The following is a 15,205-nucleotide window of genomic DNA, read 5'->3' as shown; positions in this document are numbered from 1 at the left end:
TACTTCCAACTTTTTAACTGTTTTTAATATAAGCATCACATCTGTCAATTGATCTATCTAGATAGAGAACAACACACATACTAAAATAAGGTCAGATGGTAAACAAGATATTTTAAAGTCCCTGCATTTAAAATCAAAAGTATGTAATAGGGTCTTTTCTTAACACCAGAATTTAAATGCATTCTGTTGCATTTCCCATTTCAGAATGTTGTCACAATGACAAAGACTTTTTATTTTTATTTTTATTTTTTTTACTTGACAGACAGAGATCACAAGCAGGCAGAGAGGCAGGCGGGGGGGGGGGGGGGAGCAGGCTCCCTGCTGAGCAGAGAGCCCTATGTGGGGCTCGATCCCAGGACTCTGGGATCACGACCCGAGCCGAAGGCAGTGGCTCTAACCCACTGAGCCACCCAGGCACCCCACAAAGACTTTTTAAAATTCTTCTAATGAGCAGTGTTTTGGGACAGTCTTCTTTCACATGTACAGCATCAGCCAATAAAAATAGGACTTCACTTCTGTTTTTGACAGCTGGAAACCAATTTCATGATACCTAACACTTCTCTACCCATCGACACACAGGTGTCAGCATGACTGTAAACTACTGAGTCATTCCTGAAGCAATCTAGCCTCTAACACTCACATTAAAGGACAATAAACTTAGACTCTCAATTATAATTGGAATAAGTTCTACAACTCTCTTTTGATGGACAATGTGTGTATTTCAAAATATGCTAATCAAAGGGCAAAAGAAAACGGAAACACTTGGAAACTGGGAGAAAGGGGAAAATGGCCCATGCTACATAACAAAACTACACATTTGAAGTTCTTATGGATGATTTCTCTGTGCATCAGCAGCTCTTGATTGGTTTCATTTTTCTCTCATTGCTGTATAGGAATGGTTTTTCTCGTTTCTTCTAGTATTGTTTGCATACCGACTTTCCTCCAATTTACATCAAGTTAATGACTTTCCTCAATTGCCTGCAATGAATCTGGGACGTGTAGATAATTTTAATGATTCTAATTATGTGATTGCATTTGCCCCTGAATCCAAAACAACCCAGGAGATCATGGAAAAAGTGGCTTCAGCCCCATTCATGAAAGGTATGTTCTCTAGCAGTTCTTGTTGTTTTCCTGATTTGCAAAACACACACATTTACTTTGGGATTTTGTATTATCCTCATTATCATCTGTATCAAAATGAGACAGTCTGGTATTATTCAAATGTATGTTAGTGAGAAGATTTTGGAAATACTGGACAGCACTGAGAGCATCATTTTTAATTCTTTTCAAATACATAAAAAATTGGGAGGGAAATTAGACAGTAACACCAAGATGTCATGGACAGTAGCTACCAACAAAACTAGGTGGTAGGGTCTTTCTCCAAACCCCACAAAATAAGTGGGGGGTAGGAATCACCAACAGCCACGAAGCTTGCATGGCATCTCTCTGCGGTGTTGGGAGAGCAAAGGGGAGCAGTGAGGTATCTGATAGAGCAGGGAAGAGCCCCCTGAGAGGAACCAGTACCCCTTGCAAAGCAGAGTAGGCCAATCTGTGAACAACTGAAACAATTTTCAGCCACTATCCTGGTAGAATAGTATTAGACAGTTCTCCCAAAGCTGTTACATATGGAAAGTGGGATATACCAAATAGGTGATTATGAAATAGTCTCTTTCTCTTGTCCCTATGTCTTGGAAACTCAGGAGTCTCAGTCCTGGAGGAAAGGAGATGCAGAGGTCTAGGACAGGAAATTTACAGGGTAAAGAATATTGTCAGGGCACCAGGGTGGTGCAGTCAATTGAGTGTCAGACTCTTGGTTTTGGTTCAGATCATGATCTCAGGATCTGAATCATGAGATTGAGCCCCACATCAGGCTCTGTGCTCACCACAGAGTCCACTTGAGACTCTCGTTCCCTCTGCCCCTCCCCCCATGATTGAGCACACACACTCTCTCAAATATTGTCATTCCAGATTGCTTGGAAGCCAGTGATAATAAACAAGTTCTGTCAAAGGGACTCAATTTGAAGAGACTCCCACTGGTCTCGTTGGCATACTTTGAGCTTCAATAAGAATAGTGGGTGTGATGATAAGAAACTCATCCAATGTATACATAAAATCCAGGCTTCCACATGTATTAAAAGAAAAAAATTGCTTTTAGTGTATGGTACAGAATCAGTTCTTCTTCTTTTTTTTTTAAAGATTTTATTTATTTATTTGACAGACAGAGATCACAAGTAGGCAGAGAGGCAGGCAGAGAGAGGAGGAAGCAGGCTCCTGCTGAGCAGAGAGCCCTATGCGGGGCTCAATCCCAGGACACTGGGATCACGACCTGAGCCGAAGGCAGATGCTTAACCCGCTGAGCCACCCAGGCGCCCCCAGAATCAGTTCTTCTTATGAAAATTTGTATATGAAGAGAAGATACTCAGTATTTATCCTATATGAACTATATTATTAGATAATCAAACAGATGCTGGAAAGTACTATTTTATAAATGTTTCCACGAGAACATAAAAAACAAATGATGGCAATATAATATCACCATTTTAAAACTCCCATTGAATTAATGGATCTAGGCACTGAGTATCCATGGATGCTAATGATATCTCTAAATACCAGATTATCAGAAATCCCGACACTCTGATGAAAGAACATACCACTACCTCTAATTTCACCAAAGGGATTTGACCAGAGTCTGATTAAGCCTCTGGATGCAGCTGCCAGATTGCAGGACAGGCAGAGAACTAAAAGCACGTCATATTGCACTGGAAGTACGCATCCATCAGAATCCAGGCTGCAGGGAATTACATGGACTAATTGGCCTGGGTTTGGTCAGTAACAGTTATTAATTCACGTTGTATCTTTTAGGTATCTTGAGATGCTATCTTGAGAAAACATTCTCTAAACTTAATGATTTTATGTTATCTTCAGAGGTTTGGCCACATTGACACCATGGCCATATGAAAATACATATTATAATTAGATGATATATTTCAACTTTGGATAGGTCTGTGTATTGCTGTGTATTGCTAGGGGCATTCCTGGTGTAATAGTGGTATTGATATTATCCCAAATTCAATGCTTTACATCATTGGTTTAAAAATTTATTTGGAAAGACATGATCTATTTGTGATGAAAGTGATTGCCCCATAACTCTGATTTTATCCTGAATTTTAGACACTCTGCCACAGTATGGGTCTCTTTATTAGGATCAGCCCTGCCTTTAGTGAGTAAAGAAGCTTAACATTAAATAACTGTAACATAATTGAAAATGGTCTGCTGTCATTGGACCACATAAAAATCTTACTTATTAGCTACTTCTTTCTTTCACATGCCAGGAAGAAGAATCATGGGGTGGCCAGATGAGAAAAGCATGGACGATTTGGATTTAAACTACTCTATAGATGCAGTAAAAGTCATCTTTAATAATACATTCTCATATCATCTGAAGTTTGTCTGGAGAGGGAGAATACCCAAGATGAAGGAACACAGAGACCATTCAGGTAACTTTCCTACTAGAAGGATTTTTGGTTTTTGTTTTTTTTTGCTATTATGTCATTTAGCCACTAGAAGACACATGTGATCTCTGAAGTCTACACAACCATACGCTGGATGTTCTCTTAATTTCTGAACATAAATGAGATTTATTCTTATTTAAATGAAGCCTGTATTCTTAAATATATTGTTTTATTAAGCAATAATATTTGCTATTATTCCTATGCTACAGCTAAATATAACCTGAAAGAAAGATTCTTGCTCATTGATTCCCAAACATTTAAAAAAATGTAGTGCTGGGGGCGCCTGGGTGGCTCAGTGGTAAAGCCTCTGCCTTTGGCTCAGGTCATGATCTCAGGGTCCTGGGATCGAGCCCCACATTGGGCTCTCTGCTCAGCAAGGAGCCTGCTTCCCTCTCTCTCTCTCTGCCTGCCTCTCTGCCTACTTGTTATCTCTGTCTCTATCAAATAAATAAATAAAATCTTTTTAAAAAATGAAAAAAAATTTTAAAATGTAGTGCTTTCATGGCAAAAACAACAGACGAGCAAAGCTCAAAAAAAGCATTCTAGTCTAACTGAGAGAATGATAAGATTGAATGCAAAATATCAATATCTGGTCTTAAAAACATTAACAAAGCAATTCTGGTGTATTCTTCTTGGGTATGTTCTTCCAAACTCACTGGAGAAGTCCTACCATACATTATATTATTGTGGATTTGTAGTGTCTTTTGGAACATTTGAAGTTTTGGTTTTCCCTATACCCAAGATCATCCCATCCCATCATAAATGGTTGTGTTCTTCTTTTACTATAGCTCATTGTCAAGTAATGGATGACAAAATCACATGTGAAGGTTCCATGTTCTGGGAGAAAGGCTTTGTAGCTTTTCAGGCCGCCATTAATGCTGCTATCATAGAAGTGAGTATTAAGTTAAAGAAAAGTAATTGCATTGTATATTGCACTTTGATGCTTGGTGCTATAATGGATTGCCCTACCTTAGCATTTACTTAATTGAGTCACTGAATTTATTTGGCACAATACACTGAACAATTGCTATATGTAAGCCATTATGCTAAGCACTGAGGATTAAGAAATCAGTAGAACAGAGGTACTTTTCTCCAGGGATCCTGGATATTAAGGGGACAGAAATATGGACATGAAGTCACAATAAAAGTTTAGGTTCTATCATGGAATTACACATGCTGTGCAAGGCAAACAATGAAGCAGAACATACTCTAATGAGAAATATCGGGGAAGATAACTAATGGAAGTGACATTTCAGTTGCACCTTCAAGCATGAGTAAAATTTTATGCAGAGAAGATGGTAAATAGGAAAGCTCTAAGGAGTCAGGCCAGAACTTGGAGTGTTTCAGGAACTACAAGGGGTCATATAGATTTATATGAACATATATATTTAAATGTGGAATGCACATAATTTGTTATAACTGAGAGAAAATACACGAGGTTAGAATTGGTGTGATGATAACAATGTGTTCCTTGATACCTTCCCTTAGATCACAACAAATCATTCAGTGATGGAAGAGCTGATGTCAATCACTGGTATAAACATGAAGATATTACCTTTTGTTGCCCAAGCAGGAGTTGCAACTGATTTTTTCATATTCTTCTGCATTATTTCTTTTTCCACATTCATTTACTATGTATCAGTCAACGTAACACAAGAAAGACAATACATTAAGTCACTGATGATGATGATGGGCCTTCGAGAGTCATCATTCTGGTAAGTTACATGGTCAAAATCTATCATGCAACATAGATAAATACAACAAGCTAGCTGGTTGGACTCCCTAAGCCTATGAAGTATCATATTTAAATTTGATTTTTTCCTAAAGAAGTGCATCATAAATGAATGGAATAGATTCAATTTAAGCATGGTAAATAAAGCTTTTCAAACCTCTTTAAATTAAAGGAAACCTGATCCCATAGGTATCTACTGATACCCAAGTCATTAAGAAATAAAAATGATGACTCTCAGTCACTAGTTGCTAGACACGAGTACACCCAAATATGGTTTGGGGAACATGAGGTTTCTATTGTTCAATGAAATATACATTTCAGACATTTCATGAGATCAGGTGGTTGATACTGCCCTTGAATTGAATGAATCATCACTCTGATGACACTAATGGGGGGGAAAAAAGCCTATTATGCCCTTTCAGCACAAAGCTTCCTTAGTGGAGGATTAACAGCATGATTAGAACACAAGCCTGGGAGGCAGGAAGCCACGGGTCTTATCCATCTGAGCATTACCACTCCAAACAACCTACTTAATTTCTTAAAACTCTGTTTCCATTTCTGTAAAACATTGTAATGGCATCTCTCACTGGCTGTGAGAATTAAAGAAGGGAATGGTATTTAAAGTGCTTAGCATTTAGCTTAGCAAAAAATTAAGCATTCAATATTAGATGACAGTTGATAGAAATTTGGGAAAGGTCATAGTCTGAGAGGACAGTAGATGCAAGTTAAGAAACCAAGGAGAGATGGATGCCTGGGTGGCTCAGTTGGTTAAGTGTCTGCCTTCAGCTCAGGACATGATCCCAAGGTCCTGGGATTGAACCCCACATCAGTCTCCCTACTCAGCCAGGAACTTACTTCTCCCTCTCCCCCTGCTCTCTCTCTCTCTCTCTGTCAAATAAATAAATAAAATCAAGAAAGAAAGGAAGAAAGAAAGAAAGGAAAACAAAAAAGAAACCAAGGAGAGAATCTCCAACTATCAACAACAAAAATTTAATGAATTTAGCCAAGGGATGTATTTGAGATATAGAATAGTTAAAGTATGAGTTCTGGACTGAAAAAGTCGTAGTTTGAATTTGATTTCTTTACACACTGATGTTATTCTCACTGGTAAGCAAGATTTGTAGAATCTACAGAATAGTTCTGGACATATGAAATGTAGTTTTTAAATAGATGTTAGGGTAGTCCAGGATGGCAGAAGAGTAGGAGACCCTAATTTCATCTGGTCTCAGGAATTCAGCTAGAACAGCTATCAAACCATTCTGAGCACCTGAAAACTCAGCTGAAGATCTAAGAAAAGAATTGTTGCAAAACTACAAATAGAAAAGTGACCACTTTCTGCAAGACAGAATGACAAGATGGAAAAACTCATCTCAAAAAAACAGAAAACAAACATCAACAACAAAAATAAACAAGAGGCAGTACTGACTGCCAGAGACCTAATCAGTATGGACATAAGTAAGATGTCAGAAATAGAGTTCAGAATAATAATTATAAAGATACTAGTTGGGCTTAAAAAAACATATAAGGCACTAAAGAATCCCCATTTGAAGAAATAAAAGAACTAAAATGTAATCAAACCAAAATAAAAAAGGCTATTAATGAGATGCAATAAAAAATGGAAGCTCTAACTGCTAAGATAAATGAGGCAGAAGAGAGAATTAGTGATATAAAAGACAACATGATGGAGAAAAAAGAAGCTGAGGAAAAGAGAGATCAACTACTACTAGATCACGAGGGGAGAATTTGAGAGATAAGTGATACTATAAAGCAAAACAATATTAGAATAATTGGGATCCCAGAAAGAGGGGTACAGAAGGTATATTGGAGCAAATTAAAGCACAGAGCTTCCCTAATCCTGGGAAGGAAACAGGCATTCAAGCCCAGGAGGCACAGAAAAACCCACTCAACAATCAGTTAAAATAGGTCAACACCCTAATATATAATAGTGAAACTTGCAAATCTCAGAGACAGAGAGAAAATCCTGAAAGCAGCTCAGGAAAAGAGGTCCTTAACCTACAAGGGTAGAAACATTAACCCATCAGCGGACTTATCCACAGAGACCTGGCAAGCCATAAAGGAGTGGCATCATATATTCAGAGTGCTAAATGGGAGAAATATGCAACCAAGAATAGTTTATCCAGTTAGAATGTCATTCAAAATAGGAGAGATAAAAAGCATCCAGGACAAACAGAAACTAAAAGAATTTGTGAACACTAAATCAGTCCTGCAAGAAATATAAAAAGGGATCCTTTAGGAAAAGAGAGGGGCCAAAAGTAACATAGACGAGAAAGGAACAGAGAAAATATATAGAAATGGTGACTTTACAGATAATATAATGACACTAAATTTATATCTTTCATTAATTACTCTAAATATAAATGGGCTAAATATCCCAATCAAAAGACACAGGGTATCAGCAAAACCCATTGATATGCTGTCTGCAAGAGACTCATTTTAGACCCGAAGACACCTCCAGATTGAAAGTAAGGGGATGGAAACCATTTATCATACTGATGGATATCAAAAGAAAGCTGAGGTGGCAAACCTTACATCAGACAAATTAGATTTTAAACCAAAGACTGTAATAAGAGACGAGGAAGGATACTATATCAAAATTGAAGGGTTTATCCAACAAGAAGTTCAAACAAGTTGTAAATATTTATGTCCCTAACATGGGAACAAACAATTTTATAAAGCAATTAATAACAAAATGAAAGAAACACATCAATAATAATACAAAAGTAATAGGGGACTTTAACATTTCCCTCACTGTAATAGACAGATCATCTAAGCAGAAGATCAGCAAGGAAACAAGGGCTTTGAATGACACACTGGACCAGATGGACTTCACAGATATATTAGGAGCATTCCATTCTAAAGCTACAGAAGTCACATTCTTTTCAAGTGCACATGAACCATCTTCCACAATAGATCACATACTGGTTGTACAAATCAGCTCTCAACTGGTACCAAAAGATTAGGATCATTCCCTGCTTGTTTTTGGACCACAATGCTTTGAAACTAGAACTCAATCACAAGAGGAAATTTGGAAAGAACTCAAATTCATGGAAGCTGAAGAGCATCCTACTAAAGAATGAATGGGTCAACCAAGAAATTAAAGAATTAAAAAAATTCATGGAAACAAATGAAAATGAAAACACAACAGTTCAAAATCTTTGGGATGCAGCAAAGTCAGTCATAAGAGGAAAGTATGTAGCAATACAAGGCTTTCTCAAAAAACAAGAAAGGTCTCAAATACACAACCTAAACTTACATCTAAAGGAGTTGGAGAAAGAACAGCAAATAAACCCCAAACCTAGCAGAAGATGATTAATAAAGATTAGGGCAGAATTGGAACACCTGGTTGGCTCTGTCAATTAAGCATCTGCCTTTGACTCAGGTCATGATTCCAGGGTCCTGGAATCCAGTCCCATGTCAGGCTCCCTGCTCAGCAGAGTCTGTTTCTCCCTTTTTCTCTTCCTCTACATCTCCCTTGCTCATTCTCTCTCTCTGTCTCTCTCTCTCTCTCAAAAAAAAAAAAAAAAAAAGATTAGAGCAGAAATCAATGAAATATAAATCAAAAGAACAGTAGAACAGATCAACAAATCTAGGAGCAGATTCTTTGAAAGAATTAATAAGACTTTTATAACACTGAGAAGCCCCCGGCCAGACTTACCAAAAAGAAAAAAGGTTCAAATAAAATCATGAAAGAAAGAAGAGAGATCAAAACCAACATCAAGGGGCGCCTGGGTGGCTCAGTGGATTAAGCCGCTGCCTTCGGCTCAGGTCATGATCTCAGGGTCCTGGGATCGAGCCCCACATCGGGCTCTCTGCTCCGTGGGGACCCTGCTTCCTCCTCTCTCTCTCTGCCTGTCTCTCTGCTTACTTGTGATCTCTCTCTCTGTCAAATAAATAAAATAAAATCTTTAAAAAAAAACCAACATCAAAGAAATACAAATAATTATAAGAACATATCACAAGCAAGTATATGCCAACATATTATGCAATCTGGAAGAAATGGGTGCATTCCTAGAGACATACAAACTACAAAAACTGAAACAGGAAGAAATAGAAAACCTGACAGATCCATAACTAGCAAGGACATTGAATCAGTAATCAAAAATCTCCCAACAAAAGAGTCCAGGGCTAGGTGCCTTCCCAGCAGAATTCTACAAAACTTTTAAAGAAAAATTAATACTTATTCTTCTGAAGCTGTTTCAAGAAATAGAAATGGAAAAACTCTTGCTACAAGGCCAGCATTATATTGATCCCAATACCTGACAAAGACTCCACCAGAAAGGAGAATTACAGACCAATATCCCTGATGAACATGTATTCAAAAATTCTCACCAAATATTAGTCAATAGGATCCAACAATACATTAAAAGGATTAGTCACCACAACCAAATGGGATTTATTCCTGGGCTGTAAGGGTGGTTCAATGTCCACAAACAAATCAATGTGATACACTATATTAATAAGAACAAGAACCATATGACCTTCTCAATAGATGCAGAAAAAGCATTTGATAAAATTCAGCATCCTTTCTTGATTAAAACCCTTTATATTATAGGGATAAAGGGAACATACCTCAATATCATAAAAGCAATATATGAAATGCCCACAGCAAACATTACTTTCAATGAGGAAAACTGAGAGCTTTTCTCCAAGGTCAGGAACATAGCAGGGATGTCCACTATCACCACTGTTTTCAACATAGTACTAGAAGTCCTAGCCTCAGCAATCAGACAACAAAAGGAAATAAAAGGCATCCAAGATGGCAAATAAGTCAGATTCTCACTCTTCACAGATGACATGATACTTTATGTGGAAAACCCAAAAGACTCCACCTCAAAATTTCTAGAACTCATATAGGAATTCAGCAAAGTGGCAGGATATAAAATCAATGCACAGAAATCAGTTGCATTTCTATACACCAAAAACAAGACAGAAGAAAGAGGAATTAAGGAGTCAGTCCTATTTACAATCACACCCAAAACCATAAGATAACTAGGAATAAACCTAACCAAAGAGGCAAAGGAGCTGTACTCAGAAACCTATAGAACACTCAGAAAATAAACTGAAGAAGACACAAAGAAATGGAAAAATGTTCCATGCTCATGAATTGGAAGAACAAATATGGCTAAAATGTCTATGCTACCTAGAGCATCTATAAATTCAATGCAATCCCTATCAAAACACCATCAACTTTTTCACAGAGCTTGAATAAGTAATCCTAAAGTTTGTATAAAATCAGAAAAGACCCCAAATAGCCAAAGGAATGTTGAAAGGAAAATCAAGTCTGATGGCATCACAACCCCAGACTTTAAGCTCTTTGACAAAGCTGTAATTATTAAGACAGTATGGTACTGGCATAAAAATGATACATAGATCAATGGAACAGAACAGAGAACCCAGAAATGGATCCTCAACTTTATGGTCAACTGATCTTCAACAAAGCAGGAAAGGCTATCTAATAGAAAAAAGACAATATCTTCAACAAATGGTGTTGGGAAAATTAGACAGCCACATACAGAAGAATGAAAGTGAATCATTTTCTTACATCATTCACAAAAATAGACTCAAAACGGGTGAAAGACCTAAATGTGAGAAAGGAATCCATTAAAATCATAGAGGAGAACACAAGCAGCAACATCTGTGACCTCAGCTGCAGCAACTTCTTGCTGGACATGTCTCTAAAGGCAAAGGAAACAATGGCAAAAATGAACTATTGGGACTTCATCAAGATACAAAGCTTTTGCACAGGAAAGGAAATAGTCAACAACAGAATGGGAGAATATATTTGTAATGTCTTATTAGATAAAGGGCTAATATCCGAAATCTATGAAGAACTTATCAAACTCAACACCCAAAGAACAGATAATCCAATCAAGAAATGGGCAGAAAACATGAAGAGACGTTTCTCCCAAAAGGACATACAAATGGCCAACAGACACATGAATAAATGCTTAACATCACTCGGCATCAGGAAAATATAAATCAAAACCAGAATGAGATACCACATTACACCAGTCAGATGGCTAAAATTAACAAGTCAGGAAACAACAGATGCTGGTGAGGATGTGGAGAAAGGGGAACCCTCCCGTACTGTTGGTGGGAATGCAAGCTTGTGCAGCCTCTCTGGAAAACAGTATGGAGGTTCATCAAAAAGTTGAAAATAGAGCTACTCTATGACCCACCAATGGCACTATTGAGTATTTACCCCAAAGATACAAATGTAGTGATCCAAAGGGACACTTGCACCCTAAGGTTTATAGCAGTGATGTCCATAGTAGCCAAACTATAGAAAGAGCCCAGATGTCTATTGACAGATGAATGGCTAAGGAATATGTGATATATATATACATACACATATATATATGAAAATATGTTTTTAATATTTTATTTATTTATTTGACAGACAGAGATCACAAGTAGGCAGAGAGGCAGGCAGAGAGAGAGAGGAAGGGAAGCAGGCTCCCTGCCAAGCAGAGATCCCAATGCGGGGCTCGATCCCAGGACCCTGGGATCATGACTTGAGCCGAAGGCAGAGGCTTTAACCCACTAAGCCACCCAGGTGCCCCTAAATAAAATCTTCTTAAAAATAAAAATAAATAAATAAAATGAGAAATCTACAGAGTCAAAGAAAAGTAAACAATATGATAAAAAGAAGAGAGAAATCAAATAAATCCAATGAAGGAAGGTTAAAAAAAAAATCAGGACTTTTCCCCCATAAGAAAGGCTGTGACATTCTATTGATACTGCATACGAATGAAATTAAGAAGTTTATAGGACTCAGAGAGATGAACAATTTCAGATGAACAGACGTGACTGAGCAAAGGGTATCATTACAATTAGGCAAGACTTCCTAAAACATGATGGCATTTTATACTTTGGAGAAAAGAAAGCTAAGTGTTCATCATGGACTCATTAAAAACCAGTTACCACATTAAACACATAACACACAACATTTCATTTAATTATCTTATTTTTCAGTAGACATTAAGGAAATTTAGAGAGATCCTGTAGCTACCTCTCAAATCATACAATTACAATGTAGTGCAGAAAGCCTGAACCTACATCTGTATGATTAGAAAGCTTGTTCTCTTTCCCCTATAAAAAACTTTATTCCTGTTTTTTGTGGCAATGATAGCAAGAAAAACATATCTTTGTATCCATCTATCTTTCTGTATTTCTGTGTTGCAATGCCTACCTGTGTATCTGATCTATACCTAATCTATATCTAATCATCTCTATTAGGGTTGGCAAGCTATTTGGACAATCTGCAAGCTAGGAATGGCTTTTATGAAAATGTCTAAAAAATCAAAAGAACAATATTTTATGGCACACAAAAATTTATATGAAATTCAAATGTCAGTGTCTATAAATAAATTTTTATTGGAATGGAGTCCAGTCATTTACATGTTTCCTGTGACTGCAAAGGCAGACTTCAGCAGTTGCAAGAGACCATATGGTCCAAAGAGCCTAAAAGATTTACTCTCTGGCTCAGAAGAGAAAATGTTTGCTGATCCCTGCTTCATCATGTTTTTCCTCCATAGTATTTATACTCTACTGAAAGACGTAGTCCAGAATGGATTTATAGGTTGTAGATGTCTTCCCAGAAAACCATTCCCAATTATCCTCATTACATGACTCTGCCAATTTCTTATTTTGCAATTAGTTACCTATTTTACCTGTTTACTTGTTTATTGTCTACCTCCCCCAGTAGCATATGAATTTTGGGGACAGAGAAGTTTTCTAATCTCTTAGCTGTTATATTCCCTTTGCTCTTAATAGAGGGTAAGCTTCCCAAATCATTTGCAGAGTAAATGCATAAATAAAATGATTAAAATGCCAGCCCTCTGAACTGATGCGTAGTTTCTGTGCTAGGCTCTCCTGGGGTTTGATGTATGCTGGCTTCATCTTTATTGTGGCTACTTTGATGGCTCTTATTATAAAATCTGCCCAAGTTGTCGTCCTAACTGGCTTCGTGGTGGTCTTCACCCTCTTTCTCCTCTATGGCCTGTCTTTGGTGAGTTGGTGAATTTAATATCTTTCTCTCTCTCAGAGAAAGCCTGCCAGTCATTTCTCACTGATTCTAGTCACACCTGTTCTGTTTCTGTTTGCTATATAAGAGTATTTGCATGAGACAGTGTCTGGGGGCGGGGGGAGAGGAATGGATGTTATATATTTTTGTATTATGAAATTTTTTATTTTTTATTTTATATTTATATAAATATATTATAAATTTTATATAAATATATTATAAGTTTATATTAATATATTATATAAATACATTATATAGTTATTTTATTATTTTATATTTTTATTGTTATTATTTATTATGATGATACTGATGATTCTCAGAAATTTATATACTACCTGAAGTTTTTCTCTCCTCTCAGATAACTTTAGCTTTCCTGATGAGCGTGTTGATAAAGAAACCTTTCCTTACTGGGTTGGTTGTCTTTCTCCTTACTGTCTTTTGGGGGAGTCTGGGATTCACTGCATTGTACAGACATCTTCCTGCATTTTTGGAATGGATGTTATGTCTTCTTAGCCCTTTTGCTTTCACTGCTGGAATGGCCCAGGTAAGAGTTAATGTAACTATTTCATTTTCTACAGGACATTAAAAAGTTCTCTCAGGAATTCATCCTCTACGTTCTAAGCATCAAAATTCCTATCCACTTTTGTAAAGACACCCATCTAAGGTATTGGGGAGGTTTTTATTTTTCTCTCCCAGCATAACTGGCTTTAAGTCATTAAAGATAGGTTGACACTCCATTGTCGACGTGGCTCTGCTTTTACTTTCAGTGGGTTTTCCCAACGAACATTTAACTTACTTAATGCACAGGGAACATGACCCTTCATACTATCACAAGCATTTGAAAACCAGGAATTCAATAGAAATAAATTTTTATTTTTAATTGGCCAATTGTACATGAAACTGAACCTCTTCTTGGAAAACTTAATTCTAGGTGTGACATCATAGCCGTAAAATGCCACATGAAAGGTTACGTTACACATAAACTCATTGTAACGCACTATAATAAGAAATTAGTATTGTGTCTTCTGTCCAACTATTGAAGTACTTCCAGCCTTTCATGTTTTTACATTCAAATACTGTCCCCTTTCTAGAACATCCCCATTTGCCCCCATCCTACACCTGATGAAATCCTTAGGCAGTCCCTCCTTTGAGTTTTTACTTCCCAGAGTGTTTGCCTACTTCTGCCGATGGGTCTCTAAGCCTTCAGTACCTACCTCCACTAACTTCCCAAATTGATTTGTAGTTATATGGATTCACTGTCATGTCTTCCAATAGATTAGAGCTCTGTGAAGACAGGGACTGTGTTTTATTTTTTTCAATCAGTGTTCAGCAGAAATAAGACAATAATTCTTTACACTCCATTTATCCTTCTGAAATTCAATGTATGTCTCTTTTTTCCAGCTTATACATTTGGACTATGATGTGAATTCTAACATCCATTTGGATTCTTCCGACAACCCATACCTAATAATAGCTACTCTTTTCATGTTGGTTTTTGATGCTCTTCTGTATTTGGCTTTGACATTATATTTTGACAAAATTTTGCCCAGTAAGTAACCTAATTAGTAACCTAATTAGTAAGTAGTAACCTAATTATGTTTCAGTGCAATTTCATTCAGGGAATTTCTTTAAAATAACTGTCTACAACATACCAAATATAAATCATCAAGCATTTTTTTTCAGAATATCTAAAATGAACCCAATGGTATTCTGCATTTTGTTTTATAGAATTGCTTTCTAAGATCTCATTCTACCACAATAATTTAAATTGTTTCTTTTTAAAGAGACACTTGCAAGAGATGAAGGATAATTATACTATTAGTGCATATATTTAGCGTTAGATGAAGAAAGCTAGTGCTTTTAAGGGTGTCTAAATGCTTCCCAAAGCAGCTGCCTTACAACCTGTTCTATGAT

At 36.9% G+C, this 15,205-nt stretch overlaps 1 protein-coding gene across 5 annotated transcripts in view; it reads left to right on the top strand.

The window, feature by feature from the left end:
- ABCA9 (ATP binding cassette subfamily A member 9) overlaps positions 1-15,205 on the top strand; it is a 70,979-nt gene that overhangs the window by 8,279 nt on the left and 47,495 nt on the right. For 3 of the 5 annotated variants that reach the window (XM_045985943.1, XM_045985946.1, XM_045985947.1), the window contains 7 exons: positions 919-1,101; positions 3,333-3,497; positions 4,301-4,404; positions 5,001-5,227; positions 13,135-13,276; positions 13,650-13,835; positions 14,693-14,840. In XM_045985943.1, the coding sequence (XP_045841899.1) occupies positions 919-1,101; positions 3,333-3,497; positions 4,301-4,404; positions 5,001-5,227; positions 13,135-13,276; positions 13,650-13,835; positions 14,693-14,840 (1,155 nt within the window). Of the gene's footprint in view, positions 1-893; positions 1,102-3,332; positions 3,498-4,300; positions 4,405-5,000; positions 5,228-13,134; positions 13,277-13,649; positions 13,836-14,692; positions 14,841-15,205 lie in introns of all 5 variants that reach the window. The other 2 variants (XM_045985945.1, XM_045985944.1) reach the window with 1 other exon arrangement.

The sequence above is a fragment of the Meles meles genome, chromosome 18 (genome assembly GCF_922984935.1).
Source record: "Meles meles chromosome 18, mMelMel3.1 paternal haplotype, whole genome shotgun sequence".
Taxonomy (NCBI): domain Eukaryota; kingdom Metazoa; phylum Chordata; class Mammalia; order Carnivora; family Mustelidae; genus Meles; species Meles meles.
Note: the sequence above shows the minus strand (reverse complement) of the source record. Positions and strands in the feature narration are given on the sequence as shown.